This window comes from Lycium barbarum, chromosome 6 (assembly GCF_019175385.1).
Source record: "Lycium barbarum isolate Lr01 chromosome 6, ASM1917538v2, whole genome shotgun sequence".
NCBI classification, from domain to species: Eukaryota; Viridiplantae; Streptophyta; class Magnoliopsida; order Solanales; family Solanaceae; genus Lycium; species Lycium barbarum.
Window position 1 is genome coordinate 98,530,534 of NC_083342.1, and position 15,753 is coordinate 98,546,286.

A 15,753-nucleotide genomic window follows, 5' to 3' on the forward strand; every position below is an offset into this window, starting at 1 on the left:
ACTCCTGATATATCAGTTGAAGATGGATGTATTTCACTAATCAAGCAAGCTTTATATTCTCTACATAAAATACTCCGACTCTCTTTAGTATTTATTTAAAAATGAAATGTTAACAATATTTTTAAATTTTTTATATTTCCAATTATTTCTCCTTCTCTTATTAGATTATTTTACTATTCAAGTTTTTACAGCTTAAAGTGTATTCTACTATATTTTGAATTAATTACATAAAGTAAAGATTACAACCTATAAAAAATTATTACATTTCTTGTAACTGCTTTAAAACTAAAAAATGGGGATAGACAATAGTTGACCAATTACAATATTATTATAATATATTTTACTTAAATCTCAACACATTATAACAAGCAAGCTAGCTCCAATGTTGACTCATTGCAAATATAGTTAGTTTATTACAACAGAAAAGGAAGTGGGTTCTCTAAAATAGGAGAAAAAATAGAACCCCCCCCCCCCCCCCCCCCCAAACAAAGTCTACAAACTATCCACAAATGAAAAAGATGATGGGTGCAATTTGTCTTAATAGGAATTTTAGAGGGGGGAAAACAGAAGTTTTATACATTTCAGGGGCTGAATGAGATTTAACAATAAAAACCAAAACCATCAAAGTTTCCAGAGAACCGACAGAGGAACACTTGTGCTGAAGTGCAGAAAAATTGGTCATCTTCATCCTCTATAGATAATTAATCAAAGGTAAGTATGCATAACCCATTTCATAATTACAAGCAATTATCAATATTTTACAAGTAAGTAATCAATGCCTATATAATTCAAAATTTCTAGGAATTTCTCATTAGAAGATGCATATTACTTTGTATTGGAATAAAATGGAGACGAATAGAACGGAATGGATAAAGAAAATTCGTATAGCTAATACTCCCTCCGTTTCAATTTGTTTGTCTGGGCTTGAAGTGACACAGAGTTTAAGAAAGTAAAAAAGACTTTTGAATCTTGTGTTTTTTAACTAAATATATATGTAAAATGTACCAAAATATCCTTTAATCACATGGTCTTAAACGTGCCACGTGGAAAGTTAGAATTAAAGAGTTGCCAAAAATGAAAAAGAGACATTCTTTTTGAAACAGATTAAAAAGGGAAGTAAGACGTACAAATTGAAATGGAGGGAGTACCAACTAGTCTCGATTGGCGTAGTTGATTGATATCATACTATCTATCTGTTACAGAATTGCTAATTCTAGTCTACTACATTTCTTTCAATAAATCAAATTGGAATCTTCATTTTATTTAGTCAATTTTGGATAAAAACTTTAGAAGTCAAGTTTCATTCAAATTAGTTAAGATTAATGGTTTTTGACTGGCTGTTTTTGTGTAAATGATAAGTAGGAAAGTAGTAGGAAGCAGAATAAACAACAGAATAGCATTAACTGCAAGAAAATTTACTTTGCTTCCGAATAATTTGGGATTTAATCCGTCAAAGATGATACTCCCTCCGTCCCAATTTAAGTGTTCTAGTTTGACGGCAAAAACTTCAAGAAACAAAGGGAGATTTTTGAATCTTGTGGTCTTGAATTAAAAATGTGTGTAGTCCTTTAAATCTTGTCGTCTTAAACTTGCCATGTAGAATGTTGGAATTGGAAAACTTACTAAATATAGAAAGAGACTCTCTTTTGGGACAGACCAAAAAGGAAAGTAGGACACTTAAATTGGGACGGAGGGAGTAGATCTTTTGCTTGTATATTCGATAAATGAGTATTACCTCTCGATGATCTGATATTAATTAATCTTCAATCGGCAGATAACATAAAGCTGGCTTACTCTGCGGCTGTCATCAGAAGGCAACAATTCTTGATAAGGTGTTTGGGAGGTTCTGCTGAGAAGAAAAACTTTAATTTTAAGAGTATTAGAATGCAATCTGTAATGAGTAGTGGGCCAAGCTTGGAGGCCGATTCTATCAGCATTTTGAGATCAATAATTCCGGGTCTTGAATCAACTAAGCATAAAGGACAAGCTGGTGAAACTTCTTTCCGACTCCTATTAACTTGTATTGAAATGTGTCACCCCGCATTGTTATGTTTAAACTATTAAAGAGTCAACACTTTTATTTATTCAATAATGTCTTTACATGCATCCTTATTTGTGGGCCATATTCCTTTTCGTTGGCCAAAAGCGTGGATATCCTTTTATGAATGGTTGCTGGGAGACTCGAATTCATATCCTTTTCCTGCTCCGGTACCATGTTGAATTGTGTGAAATGCCTCATTTGAAAGTTTAAACTTGTCTTTTTGTTATTTTCTTCATGTGATTCTATGTTCTCGGTTGCTTTGGTTGTACTGAGAATTCTCTCTTTAAAATTTTAAATAGTTAGGAGGGAACACTTTTATTTAGTTAACTATGTCTTATTATGATATTGCACTACCTCATATAGAGGTGATCATGCATGTGATTAACTACGCCTGTCTTTGTTCTAGATCACCATGGTATTTCTTGATAGCTAATTTCTGAGCTCTATTTCCAATCAGGGAAGATAGCTGTTGTTGGTGGCTGTCGAGAATACACTGGTGCACCATACTTCTCTGCAATTTCAGCCTTAAAGATTGTTAGTTCTGTACCTGGCTTCTTTACTTTTCGTCAATTTCTCTCTCGTCCTCCCCACTCCCCACATTCTCCCAGTGGAAAATAAACCATCCTTTCCAGTATCAAATTATTTAATTTTACTACAATTTAATTATGCAATTAAAGCAGAGACCTTTTATGACATGGGTGTTAGCCTGTTTTGACAGGGTGCAGATTTATCTCATGTATTCTGTACTAAAGATGCTGCTCCTGTTATAAAAAGCTACAGTCCTGAGTTAATTGTGCACCCTATTCTAGAAGAGTCCTACAGTATTAGGTGAGTCCTTGTTATGAAATTCAACTTAACTTTTAAGTGCACATTCTTAACCTATTTCTTTGGTTTCCATTATTGAAGTATCATAAATTTAATTATGAGGGTGCTGACTTTGGCCAAAGGATTCATCCAGGGATGAGGAGAAAAGTTTGATATCAGCTAAAGTGATTGCTGAAGTTGAGAAGTGGATGGACAGGTTTGACTGCCTTGTTGTTGGTCCAGGCCTTGGAAGAGATCCGTTTCTCCTGGTGTGCTTTCTTTACTCAAGCACTTCCAGCCTTACACCTGATGCTTGTGTGTTCATAGTATTCAGTTGCCACAAATGCTTTGTTTTAATTACTCATGCAACGAGATCATTTCTTTTCCCCCCTAATTTTGGAAGGTTTAGATTTAATTTAATGCTTATTTGCTGCCAAACGCTGCTAAGTATAACAAACGCTACGCAGTTGCTCTGATCCAAACATCATGATCTCGAGTATGCTTAATCTTTGTCCACTTCTCTGCTTAATCTCTGTCCTTTCTGCTGCATAGATGGCTCGCTACCTTTATTTTTCCACATAAAGAAAAACTAGTAAAATCCATCTTTGTAATGTGCCTATCTTTGTGTTCATCTAGCCAAATTCAAATATCTGGTGATACTGTCATCCTAGGGGATTCTGGTTTTCTGTGCATGAGGAAAAGTTGACTTCTTGGTGCCATTTGTCACATTTTCCTAATTCCTAGCCTTTTCTTTAGCTGATATGAATAACTAGTCCACTCCTTGAAAAAGCAAATGCATGTCATTTGGAAAATATCAGTCTGGTTTGTTTCATTTCTCTGTTTATCATTGCAAGGTAAAAGTATTGAAAGTCTATGTAACTTTGTGGTTCCAGAATGCAAAGGGTAGTACATACATGAAAGTTGACATGATTAGCATTGAACATGAGAGTGGAGCAACTATCTAAAGCCTCACAATTCATTTTGTTTTTATGGACACAGAACATGCTTGTGAACCTAATTCATCTCATTTATTCTGAGCACCGCTATTCAGTTTTTAGAGTAAACTCATCACTTTTAAGATTTTATGCTGCCAAGAAAAACTGGGCCACCTAACGATGATACCATTAATGCTACCAGGAAGTATCATTTCAGAATTTTCTTGCATTATCTGGAAATATATGTGCAGAAAGTTTCCCTTTTCTCCTCTTTTTATGCTTTCACTTTCTTTTGTGGGTTCTTTTGGTACAATTTGATCACACGTTTATTCTTCCAGGACTGTGTAAGTAATATCATGAAGCATGCAAGAGACTGCAATGTCCCAATGGTTATAGATGGGGTATGTGATGGCACTGTTATATTGGAAGCTAGTTCTCTGATTATTCCATATGGCATTACTCTTTTGATACGCTATCCGGTGGTCGTCTTTGTTTTACCAGGATGGGCTTTATCTCGTGACTAATTGTCTTGATCTGGTTAGTGGTTATCCCTTAGCGGTGCTGACTCCAAATGTGAATGAGTATAAACGGCTTGTTCAGAAGGTACTCAATTCTGAGGTAAATGACCAAAATGGAACCGATCAGTTGCTGTCTCTTGCAAAAGGGTGAGCTTTTTAATCCATATCTCATCTTCGCCTGCTGTTTGTCCTTTTAAATTGCTACTGACAATGATCTAGTAGACATCCAAAGTTATACGTGATCTTTAAGAACAGTATGCCAACTATTTTGTTTCTTCAAAGTCATGGTTATATGTTAAATGCTGTATGTCGAGAACCCACTTTATACCTGAAACTTCAACTCCTTTAGAGTGCAAAAGATGACATTATATGTTTAGTAGGTCCTTCTCAGATTTTCCCCTCCCTTGAGGAAGAAATGACTTATATACCTCCTGTTAACTTTGTTTCACGTTGGCGTATAAAACAGTGTGTATATACATACATACATATATATCATATAACTATATATCATATAACCCGGAGGTTATTCACAACAGTGGCATTCCTAGCATACCAAGTGGGGGTTCAATTGAACTCCTGACTTTCGACACGGAGTATAAATTTATGTGTAAAAATTATAATAAATAGTAGATATGAACCCATAATTCTAAAAATATAATGGGTTCAATACTAAAAAATTTTAAGATTGAACCCCTAGAATTTAAATTCTGGATCCGCCTCTGATTCATAAGGGTATGGCAAGTGGTTGAGATATATGAGTAACAACTCGGAGATCCAAGTTCAAACTGTACAGGATTTAGGATGATCTCATCTGTTTCTGTCAGGCTGCAGGTTTAAGTGGAACTTGTGCTTGCGAGTTGTTGTTTTGTAGAAATTTGAGATTTATCTTGTCAAAAGTAAAGTTTTGATATTTTCCTGTTAGATTTTTGCTGCCTTTGCACAAGTGTAACAGACGGTAGTGGAGTCTCAAAAAGTAAAGCCATTGATGGGTGGGTGGGGGGCTAGGATTTTGGTTTAGTGGTAAGAGTGCATCATGTGATATGTAGGTTAGGCGCATGTTACGGGTTTCTAACCCTGTCTCAGACAAAAGCTTGATATTTAAGTGGAGAGGAATAGAGGGGTGGCCCCATTATCAACCGAGTTTCAAACTGTGCGCTGTTGGTGCTCCAGGATTTTTCGGATGTAAAAAAAGTAAAGCAATTCAGATTTATAGACACATGGTTGAGAGGTGTGCAACCACTATAGTATCTTCCTCTAGTTTGGATTTACCTATAACCATCTTTCTCTTGGCCAGTTTATAGCTGTCAATATTTGTCTCATTGGATTTATTACTTTTATATACTTGTTTGATCAGGATTGGTGGTGTTACAATCTTGCGGAAAGGGAAATCTGACTTTGTCAGTGATGGTAAAACAGGTAATAGTTTTGCTTTGTTAATGACCTTTTGCAGATGATTCAATAATTTAGATTGCTAGATCAGTAATTTGCTGGTGGGTGAACGAGCCTTTTATGCTTCGGGTATGAGTTCCATCTGCAGATTTTCGTGATACGGAAAAAGTTGGGACTTCTGCTTTCATTATCCGGAGAAGGAGAATATCTAGTCTATTTTCTACTTAACTTAGTTATAAGACTTTAACCTAATATCAGGATGATCACCATGTAGGACAGATTCTTATAAGGAATTTCAAGCTGTAAATCTGAATCTTTATTGTGAAAGTAAGCGTACATGCTAATAAAGTGATTCTCAGTCAATGTTTAGAGTTTCAGTAGTATTAGATATTTCTTTTTCATTTGGATTTGAAATGATGTGTCAGATTAGAAACAGCTGAAGTTCTTCCATTACTTTCTGAAGTGACTAATGTAGTGAAGGACATTTAACTATAAGGTCAGATACATGGTTAGGCCTCAGTCACTCTTCTGCGACATTATGTTAAAAATACCTGTACCCATAAGACAACCTTTTCAATCTTCTAGGCTAAGCTTGTGGTGTTGGAAAAAAACATAGAAATGGCGTAGGGAGCCAAGGAAATTCAGAGAAGAGATGAACTCAGGGACCAATTTAAGTTTCAATGTTGTCTAATGAGGATATTATGAGAAAATTCTCTAAAAGTTCCTTCAATAGTGGCTTGAGTTTGATATTGGGTTGTTTCCTATCTATTATGTTGCTTCTAATGCTTCTGGCTTATTTGCAACATATCATCTCCATATGAAAGAAATTGCATCTTGTATTGTGCTCTATATCTATTTGATGGGTCATTCTCTGCACTTTGCAAGGCTAAACTTTTTTGTGGATGATGGTGCACCATTTACTGTGCTTCATCTACTAAGGAATATATGGGAAAAATACCAACCCTAGAGTTCCCAGTAGTAAAAAGGATATGGGCTACATTTCCACTATTAACATATCTTCCATTTGTTATATAGTTGGTGTGTTGAATGTATAAATGTTAGCTCTAAATACGTCGAATGCTTAGATGCATCTTTTTTCACAAGGTGCGGTTAAGGTTGGGTTATACTGGTAGCTCTACCCTCCCCAGACCCCACCTGGTGGGGTTATACTGGGTATGTTGTTGTTGTTGTTGCTTAGATGCATCTTTCAGGTCCTGTGTTAGAATTGAAAAAGATATGCATCTTTCAGGTCCTATGTTAGAATTGAAAAAAAATATGCAACACCAACAGGTGTTGTCTATGATTACAATACACTCCTAAAGTGATGAGCTCAAGAGGAGCAAGGTTTATGGAATGGTTACTTCATTATTTTTGGAAGTCAACAGCTAATAAGCTATATTGGATATGCAGCTTGTGCAGTGAGTATTTACGGTTCTCCACGGCGCTGTGGTGGACAGGGTGACATACTTTCAGGAAGGTAATTACATTTTCTATCATTACATATGGATTGCCATTCTCAGCGTAGTTTTAATCAATTATAACAGGTTATTTGTCTTATTCTCTAGGTTCTCAATCCACATTTACTATAGACGTATGTGTTTATTTGTCCTTTAAATTGACATATAGTGACGTAATTATGCAGTGTTGCAGTGTTCCTATCGTGGGCCCGCCAGTGTACTGCTAAAGGGGAAGTAAGCATGAATCCAACCATAATAGGGTGTGTCGCCGGATCTGCTTTGCTGAGGAAGGCAGCATCTTTGGCATTTGAGAGTAAGAAAAGGTCTACGCTCACTGGTGATATCATTGAATGCTTGGGAAGAAGGTACGAGTTTCTGGCGTCGTTTTGCTTACTGTAACGAACATCAACTCCAACTTGCACTTCTCTTCTCAGTTTGCAGGAAATATGCCCAGTCTAATAGAAACTTAATGGAGGGTTTTCTTGGGAGCACAACACTTCTACTCCAGCTTGAAGAAGCAGTTAGTTCTATGGCAAAGGACTAAAAAAACAAGGAAAAAAGAATAGAAGTCACATGTAAAAAAACTCATCTCCTTTGATGCCAATAAGGCTTTGGTGTGAATAAAGGCTCCATTTTGCAGTTGTAATGTGTGTTCTCTGAATTACCAATAGTCATAGACTTTTGCTTTTTTGGGCATGGATTTAAGTGTTATCTTAGCAGTGAAGTCCTTGTACATGTTTTCCCCACTGATAAAAGGCCACATAAATTAAGACAGAAATGGAGTTCATTACACAAAGGAACTGATCGTGATGACTCATTTCCTAAATAGTTTTTGAGTAAATAAGCATGAAAAGGAGGTGAGTGTCAAAAATACAATATTATCTCCAACTAAACTACTATGTGAATCCCAGGTAACCCCACAGCTTGCTAGAAAGTCTGCAAAGATCATATTGGCCTCCCAGTAAATGTTGCCCAGTGGTCGATCCATTGCCTCAAGTAGGAACCTGCAATCATTTGAGTATAGTGCATTTCGTGAACGTGAAGTGCTAAGATCTTACAATACTTGAAAATCTGTTTCTTCCATCAATGAAAATAGATTCTTTTTAAAAGCCAGCCATAGTCCTTTGAATAAAGCATTTAGGTCTGCATGGAGAGTTGCATCTCATACGTCATCCGTTTAGTGGTGGATTCTAAGTTTAGCTTAACTAATCATCATACCATTAGAAATGATGATGATGTTAGTAGACAAAATGTAAATAATTTCTCCTATTTGATTGCGTCATTGAATTCAAAATTTTCTAAAGTTCAAAAGGACCGAAAAGAATCTTAGCGTTCAGCTAAACACAAAAAAAAAAAAAAAAAAAAAAAAAAAAAAAAACAAGGAATGTGCAACAAATGGAATTCGAACGCTAGTTGTCACACATGAATAAAGGCGCTAAGCAAAATTGACTATTGCCCCAACCATTTATTTTTTAGGGTGCCACGATACATATATATATGAGAATTTCATATCAGTGTTTTAAAAGGCAGGACGTTTTACATACGCCTCGACGAGGCGTAAGCCTCGAGGCACGGGGCGTAAGCCCCATGGGTATTTAATTTTTAATATTTCTTAAAATAATATAATTACAATAAATATTTTTAAATAGGTAAAATTACATAAAAAAATAAAAGAAAACTGTAAATAAATGATATATATATATGTGTGTGTGTGTGTGTGTGTGTGTGTGTGTGTGAGCGCGCGCGCGCTTGATCCTCACAAAAGAATGATCAAAGCAATCCATTATACACCGCTTATAACTTGTAATTATATATAACATAATTTTACAAGTATAAACAATACAATGAAATAAAAGCTATTATGAAATGCAAAACAATTCTAACATTTTAACTTTCAAACAAGAAAAAAAAACACAGTTTCTTAAAACACTATTACTATCATACTATTCATTTTATCTCCCTATAAGCAAATAATCAATAAAATTTATCAATATTACAATTAAAACATAACTTCTTCATGAATAAAAAATAAAATTATATGATAATTCTGATACATAGGACTTATGACCAATGACGAGTGAAAATGTACAATTCCGCTATGTGTTTTTTAAAAAAAATTAAGTGATATTCACCCTCACGACGTTCTCAAATAGTAAATATCCAATACTACGACTTGTTATATGAGTTACACCCAATCTTCTATTTCTATAGATGAAAAATTATTAAGTATCATTATTTTGTTAAACAATTATGAGGGTGAATGATTTTAATTAAGGAATTTAAAATATAATTTGTGTAAGAACTGTTAGGCGAGCCCTGGGCGTTAGGCGTTAGGCGTGTTTAGGGCGTACGGTTGGGCGCTTAAGGCGTAAGCCTCATAGGAACTAAGCCCCTCACGTTAGCCCCAAGGCGTTTTGCCACTGCCTTGCCCCGAGGCGAGCCTCGGGGCGAGTCCTGACACTGCCTTTTAAAACAATGTTTCATATATATGAGAATTTTCACATGGTATAACTAACATCTACAAGGTATTTACTATTCACAGTTATACTTTGAAATAATTACAAACCATAGCTACACTTTTAATATCATAGGAAAATTCCAACTGCGGAGTCTGCAATCATACGTGTTACACTTCCACTCGCCCTTTGATAATCTCAGATTTTATTTCGTATTTCAATTCCCCCGCCGCTATGTCGTCATCCGGCAACGGAGCTGACGCCTTTGCCGGCGGCTGCTGCTTCCATCATTTGTGCTGCTATCTGGCCGGAATCCATGGCCTACCAATTGAAATTTCTCATATCTGAGTGCATTCTGCATTTTTGAATGTAAATACAATTTTTTTTTTTTTTTTGTATTTTCATCTGTATTTATGCATTCCGAAAGATGTTTTTTCGGCTAATCCATATATTTCTTGAATTTTTGTTGTTTGAACATAGCTGGATTGAATACAGTGTAAAAGTAGTTACAAATGAATACAACTGAATATCCCTCTATTTTTTGAATTTTTGTTATTTAAATACAGCCGAATTGAATACAATGAATTCAACATAGTGTAAAAGGAATATAATGAATTGAATACAGATGAATTGACTACGGTAAATTGGATACAACAAAATTGAATACAGCGAAATACGCCTGATAGCAAACACTTTGTAGCTACGAACAGTAACTAATCAAACTATAGCTACACCTTGCAAACAACGTCCATACTAGTCATTTGTGAAAATTTCCCATATATATATATATATATATATATCGCGAACTTAACGGGGTCCAGTGACCTCCTCCCTTCCACGTAGGTTGGCCTCCGGATGCAACGTTACAACATCAGGTTCATTTTAATGCAATCCTTTCGATGCAGTACATAAATTATGTGTAAAAATTTACTGGTACGAACTAAAATCTTAACGGTTGAACCCATATAATTCAAATCCTAAATTTGCCTCCGACTACTAGTGCAATTCACCGTTCAGTCAATGAGTTCATATACCCCAGATAACTCGAGTTGCAACACAAGTTAGATCTGAATTCTGAATCCAATATATAAGTTTGTTATTTACACCATAATGTCTCTGCCCTTGACTTTCTCTAGGCCCCCTATACGGTTCTTTGGCTTTGGAGACTTATACAAACATCAACTCTCAAACTAGCACCCTAGAAGGAAAACAGCCTTCTAGTTAAAGATAACTTGTCTCGCTCATGAGGTGAGAATAAATTGGTTGTACATACTTAATTTTTTGGTGCCAAGATCCAAAGAAGGAAATAACTCGCATGTATAATACTGTCCCATGCATAAGATGATGTCCTTTTGTTGAGTTTTAATGATTGGTTGAATGGGAAATTGAGGGAAGAAATATGGACCTACTTAGATAAGTGTTAATCCTAATTCTATGTTCATAAGGGTTTCACTAATAGTAGAGGTTTAATTTTTACAAAACCATACATCAAAATGATCAAGCAAGAAAGCAAAGAAATTTAGTTAATGGGCTACCCGCACCCACTAACACTATTCTCACGCATAGTTGGGCCTTCATCAATCTTACCCATGTTGGGCCTTCGCAAAAAAAAAAAAAACAAAAAAAAAAAACAACAACATAGCTTCCCTTGCAAACAACGAATATCAACTCTGGCAGAAGTGGGATTGGGCCTCAGCCCAATCCTTGTATTTGCGGAGAAATGACCCAGAAATGCAAAGAAGGAATTCTCAAATGAAGGGATAAAGAATCAATATCATGTATACACACTTAGGTCAATATTTAAACAAACCCTCAAATTCAAATAGAAAGAGCTCCTAAAACAGTATAAAGTTTAAGCCACTTCAACCTTTAAACCAAAACAGAGATGGGGATATATCTATGTATATCCATGGTATACATGATCACACACATCTATAGAGATTTTTGAATGGTCAATTATAGGGAATCTCTTACCCCCGTTATTCCCGATGCCGCACAAGATCCAAGGGGTTTCTTTGAACCCTAGGCATGACAAACATCGGGGAGGGCTTAAGCTTAATCCTTAATGACCACTTAAACCTCCATATTGATGTATTAGATAGGAGTATACCAGATGATATACATATATACATGCCAACTGCCTTGGTTAAATTCTAGAAAAGAAAGGGACACTTAAAACTGGTAATGCTAAACAATACATAGAGGTCAAGCAATGCATATAGGATCAACACATAGACATCTTAACATCATGATGCATCATTATTTCACAGAAAACTTAAACAGGGGACAAACATGACACTTCAATGAGTTGCTACAAAACAGTGTAGGAAAGGGAATACAAGTTATGTTGCATAAGTGTAGACATGGTCTTAACCAAAGAGGAAAACAACAATCAAACAACCAGCATGATGTTTGAACAATGATGAAGCTACATTCCCTACACCAGAATCCACATTGTTTAAAGACTAAGTAATAAGTTTTCAACTTAACACAGGTCAATACTATTTGCAGAATTTAACCAGAGCCAAACCTTACATTAATCAATCTTAGTTGCAAATAGAATCTAACTATGTCACCTTTATACTACCCTTTAAAATCTGAACAGTAGCACACAATGATCAACTCACCACACTCAAAATAAATGATATCTAGATAGCACATCCCAAAATAGGTTCAACACAAAATGATCTTGTCTTAAAAAGTTTTCCTTATTAACACTGAGACCACTTTCCATTAAGTCCCCTAGATCATTTATGGTTCAAGATTAACACATAACAGGATAGATTGTGGCTAAATTTAGAATTACCAGAACCAAACAGCAAAATAAATGACCGAATGCACTCTTTCTATCCTCAAGTTAAAGTGTCTAACTTGTCTTTGATAAGCATCCCACAAGAATGCAAGGTTAAGCCTCTCTATTCGAAACATGGACTGGGCATATTCACTCAAAAAAAGAAAGGAAAAAATTGTCAACATTAAATTTAGAAAAAACAAGAGTGACACAGGTGACTTTGTAATGTCATTTCTGAACAAATGCCTCATAGACTAAGTCAACAACACATGATATGCCCATTATTGATCAACTAGACCAACACAAAAACCATACTAGCATGATTCGCATTTTAGACTAATCATGAGACCAACAACATACCATTATTAATAAACAGTGTACTAAAAACTCAATCATCCAGCAGACCAAAGCAAAACAAACAAAACAAGATAGAACATCCTTGTCATTCATACAGACAATAAATTACAACAATAAGCTATTCATAAAGAACACATAGCACACGATATATAAAGAGAACCAGAGAAAAAAAAATGGGGAAGTACCTTTCTAAGGCACATCCTTGAAGATATTAAACCTGGAATCGACTCCAAACACTTCAAGCCAACAAGAACACCCAAGAAAAGATTTAAAAAGAAACTATAAACTCACCGAGAATTTTAAAGGGTTTCAAGCAGAAGCTAAAAAAAACACAGATATTCTCAGTATTTATGCAAGATAATTTTTTTTTCCTCATTTTCTGAAAATTATAAGACCCTGTTTATAGGACCCCTTAAACCCTTAAAATCTCAAATCACCCAATGTGGGACAATCCTCCAAGTTGGGGATTTTCCTCACGCTTTCGGGTTGAAGGGTCAAGATTGGGTCAACTATATATCAAGGGTCAAGATTCGACTAACTAAACCCAGATCTAAAAAGTTCATCGCGAACCAATAAGATCTCAAAAATTCAAAATCGCAAACAAACAAGAACCATTGAAGGATTGCAGTGTTAGAACGTCGAACACATAATAAAAACACCAAAAATCAAGTAAATAAGCATGTTAGCACCGCGTTTGGTCGATTCGTGGTGGTAACGGGTGAAAGCATTAAATGCTTTACCCGTTGAGGCCATACAAGACTGTAAAAAGCAAAAGACCTCTGCTACATTGCTAAAAATGGCTTCGATGACGATGAGAGAGAAGAGAAACATGGAGGCGGCTAGAGGTTTAAAAGGGAATGAGTATAAGGCTCGTTTGGTATTTGAAATAACGAATGGGGCCTTAGCCCCTTCATTTACTTTGTGCAGTGGGCTGGGTCAGGACCTTGTTGGGCTGGATTGGCCCCTCTGAAAATTGGCAGCCCCCCCCCCCCCACACACATATATATATATAGCAAATATATGTATGTATGTATTATATATGTATATAGATATATTGCACGTATATATATACTAAAGCAGCGAAAAAGAAAAAGGAAAAGAATTAATGGGTAAATAAAAAAAAAGACAATTTAAGAGATTTATTTGCTATTAAATTGAAATTAATCAACCAATTCATTCAAAAACATGACTAATAATAATAAAAAAATAATAAATTTAAGGGATGGCCTTAATTGAGTTGAAGCATGAATTTGCTATTTCCAATTGTGGCTAATTAATTGATTATTTCAATTGTAGCCGTAATTAACATATCATAAGAAATTTATAAATATAACCATAATTACTTACACAAACCCATTATGATTAATTTTAAAAATTATCAATATGACTTGATTATGCAGAAATTAAAATTTGAGGGGCAAAAGATAATTTGTTGTAATTAATCAATCTTCTTGAAAATAGAGTGAAATACTTAACAATTTGATAATTTGACAATTTAAACAATTAAGTAAATAATTGTTGTAAATAATTTTCTCTTGGTTAATTTAGCAAAACATCATAATTGTAAAATACTTAGATTAATTTAAACTATTATAGAAATTACTTTATAAAGTAAAATATTACCTAAATAATTTTATAAAATTATGAGAAGGTTGGTGGAGCAGTATAGGGAGAGGAAGAGGGACTTACACATGGTCTTCATCGACCTAGAAAAGGCTTATGACAAAGTTCCAAGACAGATCCTATGGAAATGCTTGGAGGCTAAAAGTGTACCTGTGGCGTACATTAGGGTGATCAAGGACATGTATGAGGGAGCCAAAACCAGGGTGAGGACAGTAGGAGGAGACTCAGAGCACTTTCCAATTGTGATGGGGTTGCATCAAGGATCAACTCTTAGTCCGTTTTTATTTGCCTTGGTGATGGATGGATTGACACGGCAAATTCAAGGTGAGGTGCCATGGTGTATGCTTTTCGCAGACGACATAGTCCTGATTGACGAGACTCGTAGCGGAGTTAACGCTAAGCTGGAGTGTTAGAGACATACTCTGGAGTCTAAAGGGTTTAAGCTGAGTAGGACCAAGACATAGTACTTGGAGTGTAAGTTCAGTGAAGCACCTCAGGAGGCTGACTTGGAAGTAAGGCTTGGTACCCAGGCCATCCAGAAGAAAAGTAGTTTCAAGTACCTTGGGTATATTGTGCAAGGCAGCGGGGAGATTGACGATGATGTCACACATCGTATTGGGGCAGGGTGGATGAAATAGAGGCTTGCTTCCAGAGTGCTATGTGACAAGAAGGTGCCACCAAAACTTAAGGGCAAGTTCTACAAAGTGGTGGTTAGACCGACTATGCTGTATGGGGCGGAGTGTTGGCCAGTTAAGATCTCTCACGTTCAAATGATGAAAGTTGCCGAGATGAGAGTGTTGAGATGGATGTGTGGCCACACCAGGAGTGACAGGATTAGGAATGAGGATATTCGGGATAAGGTAGGGGTAGCCTCGGTGGAAGACAAGATGCGAGAAGCGAGATTGAGATGGTTTGGGCATGTGAAGAGGAGAGACACAGATGCCCCAGTGCGGAGGTGTGAGAGGTTGGCCATGGATGGTTTCAGACGAGGTAGGGGTAGGCCAAAGAAGTATTGGGGAGAGGTAATTAGACACGACATGGCGCAACTACAGCTTACCGAGGACATGACCTTAGATAGGAGGGTTTGGAGGACCCAAATTAGGGTAGAAGGCTAGTAGATAGTCTCGTTATCCGTTCTTATTAGTAGTCGCATTATTGCAATATAATTTCTTGTGCACCGATTTCTGTTATTATCTGTTATTTCCTGTGCTTTGATTATCCTATGTTATCTGCTCCGATTTTTGCTATTATCTGTTATTTCCTGTGCTTTGATTATCATGTGTTATCTGTGTCGCTTGCATTATTTCCTTTCCATATCGCTTTGAATCTCTTATCCGAATCTCTTAACCTTATCTGACTTCTTTTTATGCTTTTATTGAGCC

General features: G+C 35.9%; 1 protein-coding gene across 1 annotated transcript; it reads left to right on the forward strand.

Annotated features, from left to right (window-relative positions):
- Positions 1–558: 558 nt before the first annotated feature.
- Positions 559–7,840, forward strand: LOC132644979 (ATP-dependent (S)-NAD(P)H-hydrate dehydratase). The gene is made up of 11 exons (XM_060361686.1): positions 559–711; positions 1,775–1,990; positions 2,499–2,575; positions 2,760–2,869; positions 3,000–3,114; positions 4,119–4,181; positions 4,282–4,445; positions 5,653–5,714; positions 7,098–7,164; positions 7,330–7,509; positions 7,579–7,840. The coding sequence occupies exons 2-11, from the start codon at positions 1,885–1,887 to the stop codon at positions 7,601–7,603; spliced, it is 969 nt and encodes a 322-aa protein (XP_060217669.1). The 5' UTR covers positions 559–711; positions 1,775–1,884; the 3' UTR covers positions 7,604–7,840.
- The last annotated feature ends 7,913 nt before the right edge of the window (positions 7,841–15,753 follow it).

Bases quoted from the DNA above. Each gene is read 5' to 3' on its own strand.
- LOC132644979 (XM_060361686.1), top strand. From the start codon at position 1,885: ATGCAATCTGTAATGAGTAGTGGGCCAAGCTTGGAGGCCGATTCTATC. The intron at 4,446-5,652 runs GTGAGCTTTTTA...TTGTTTGATCAG, and splicing joins TTGCTGTCTCTTGCAAAAGG to GATTGGTGGTGTTACAATCT. The intron at 7,165-7,329 runs GTAATTACATTT...GTAATTATGCAG, and splicing joins GGTGACATACTTTCAGGAAG to TGTTGCAGTGTTCCTATCGT.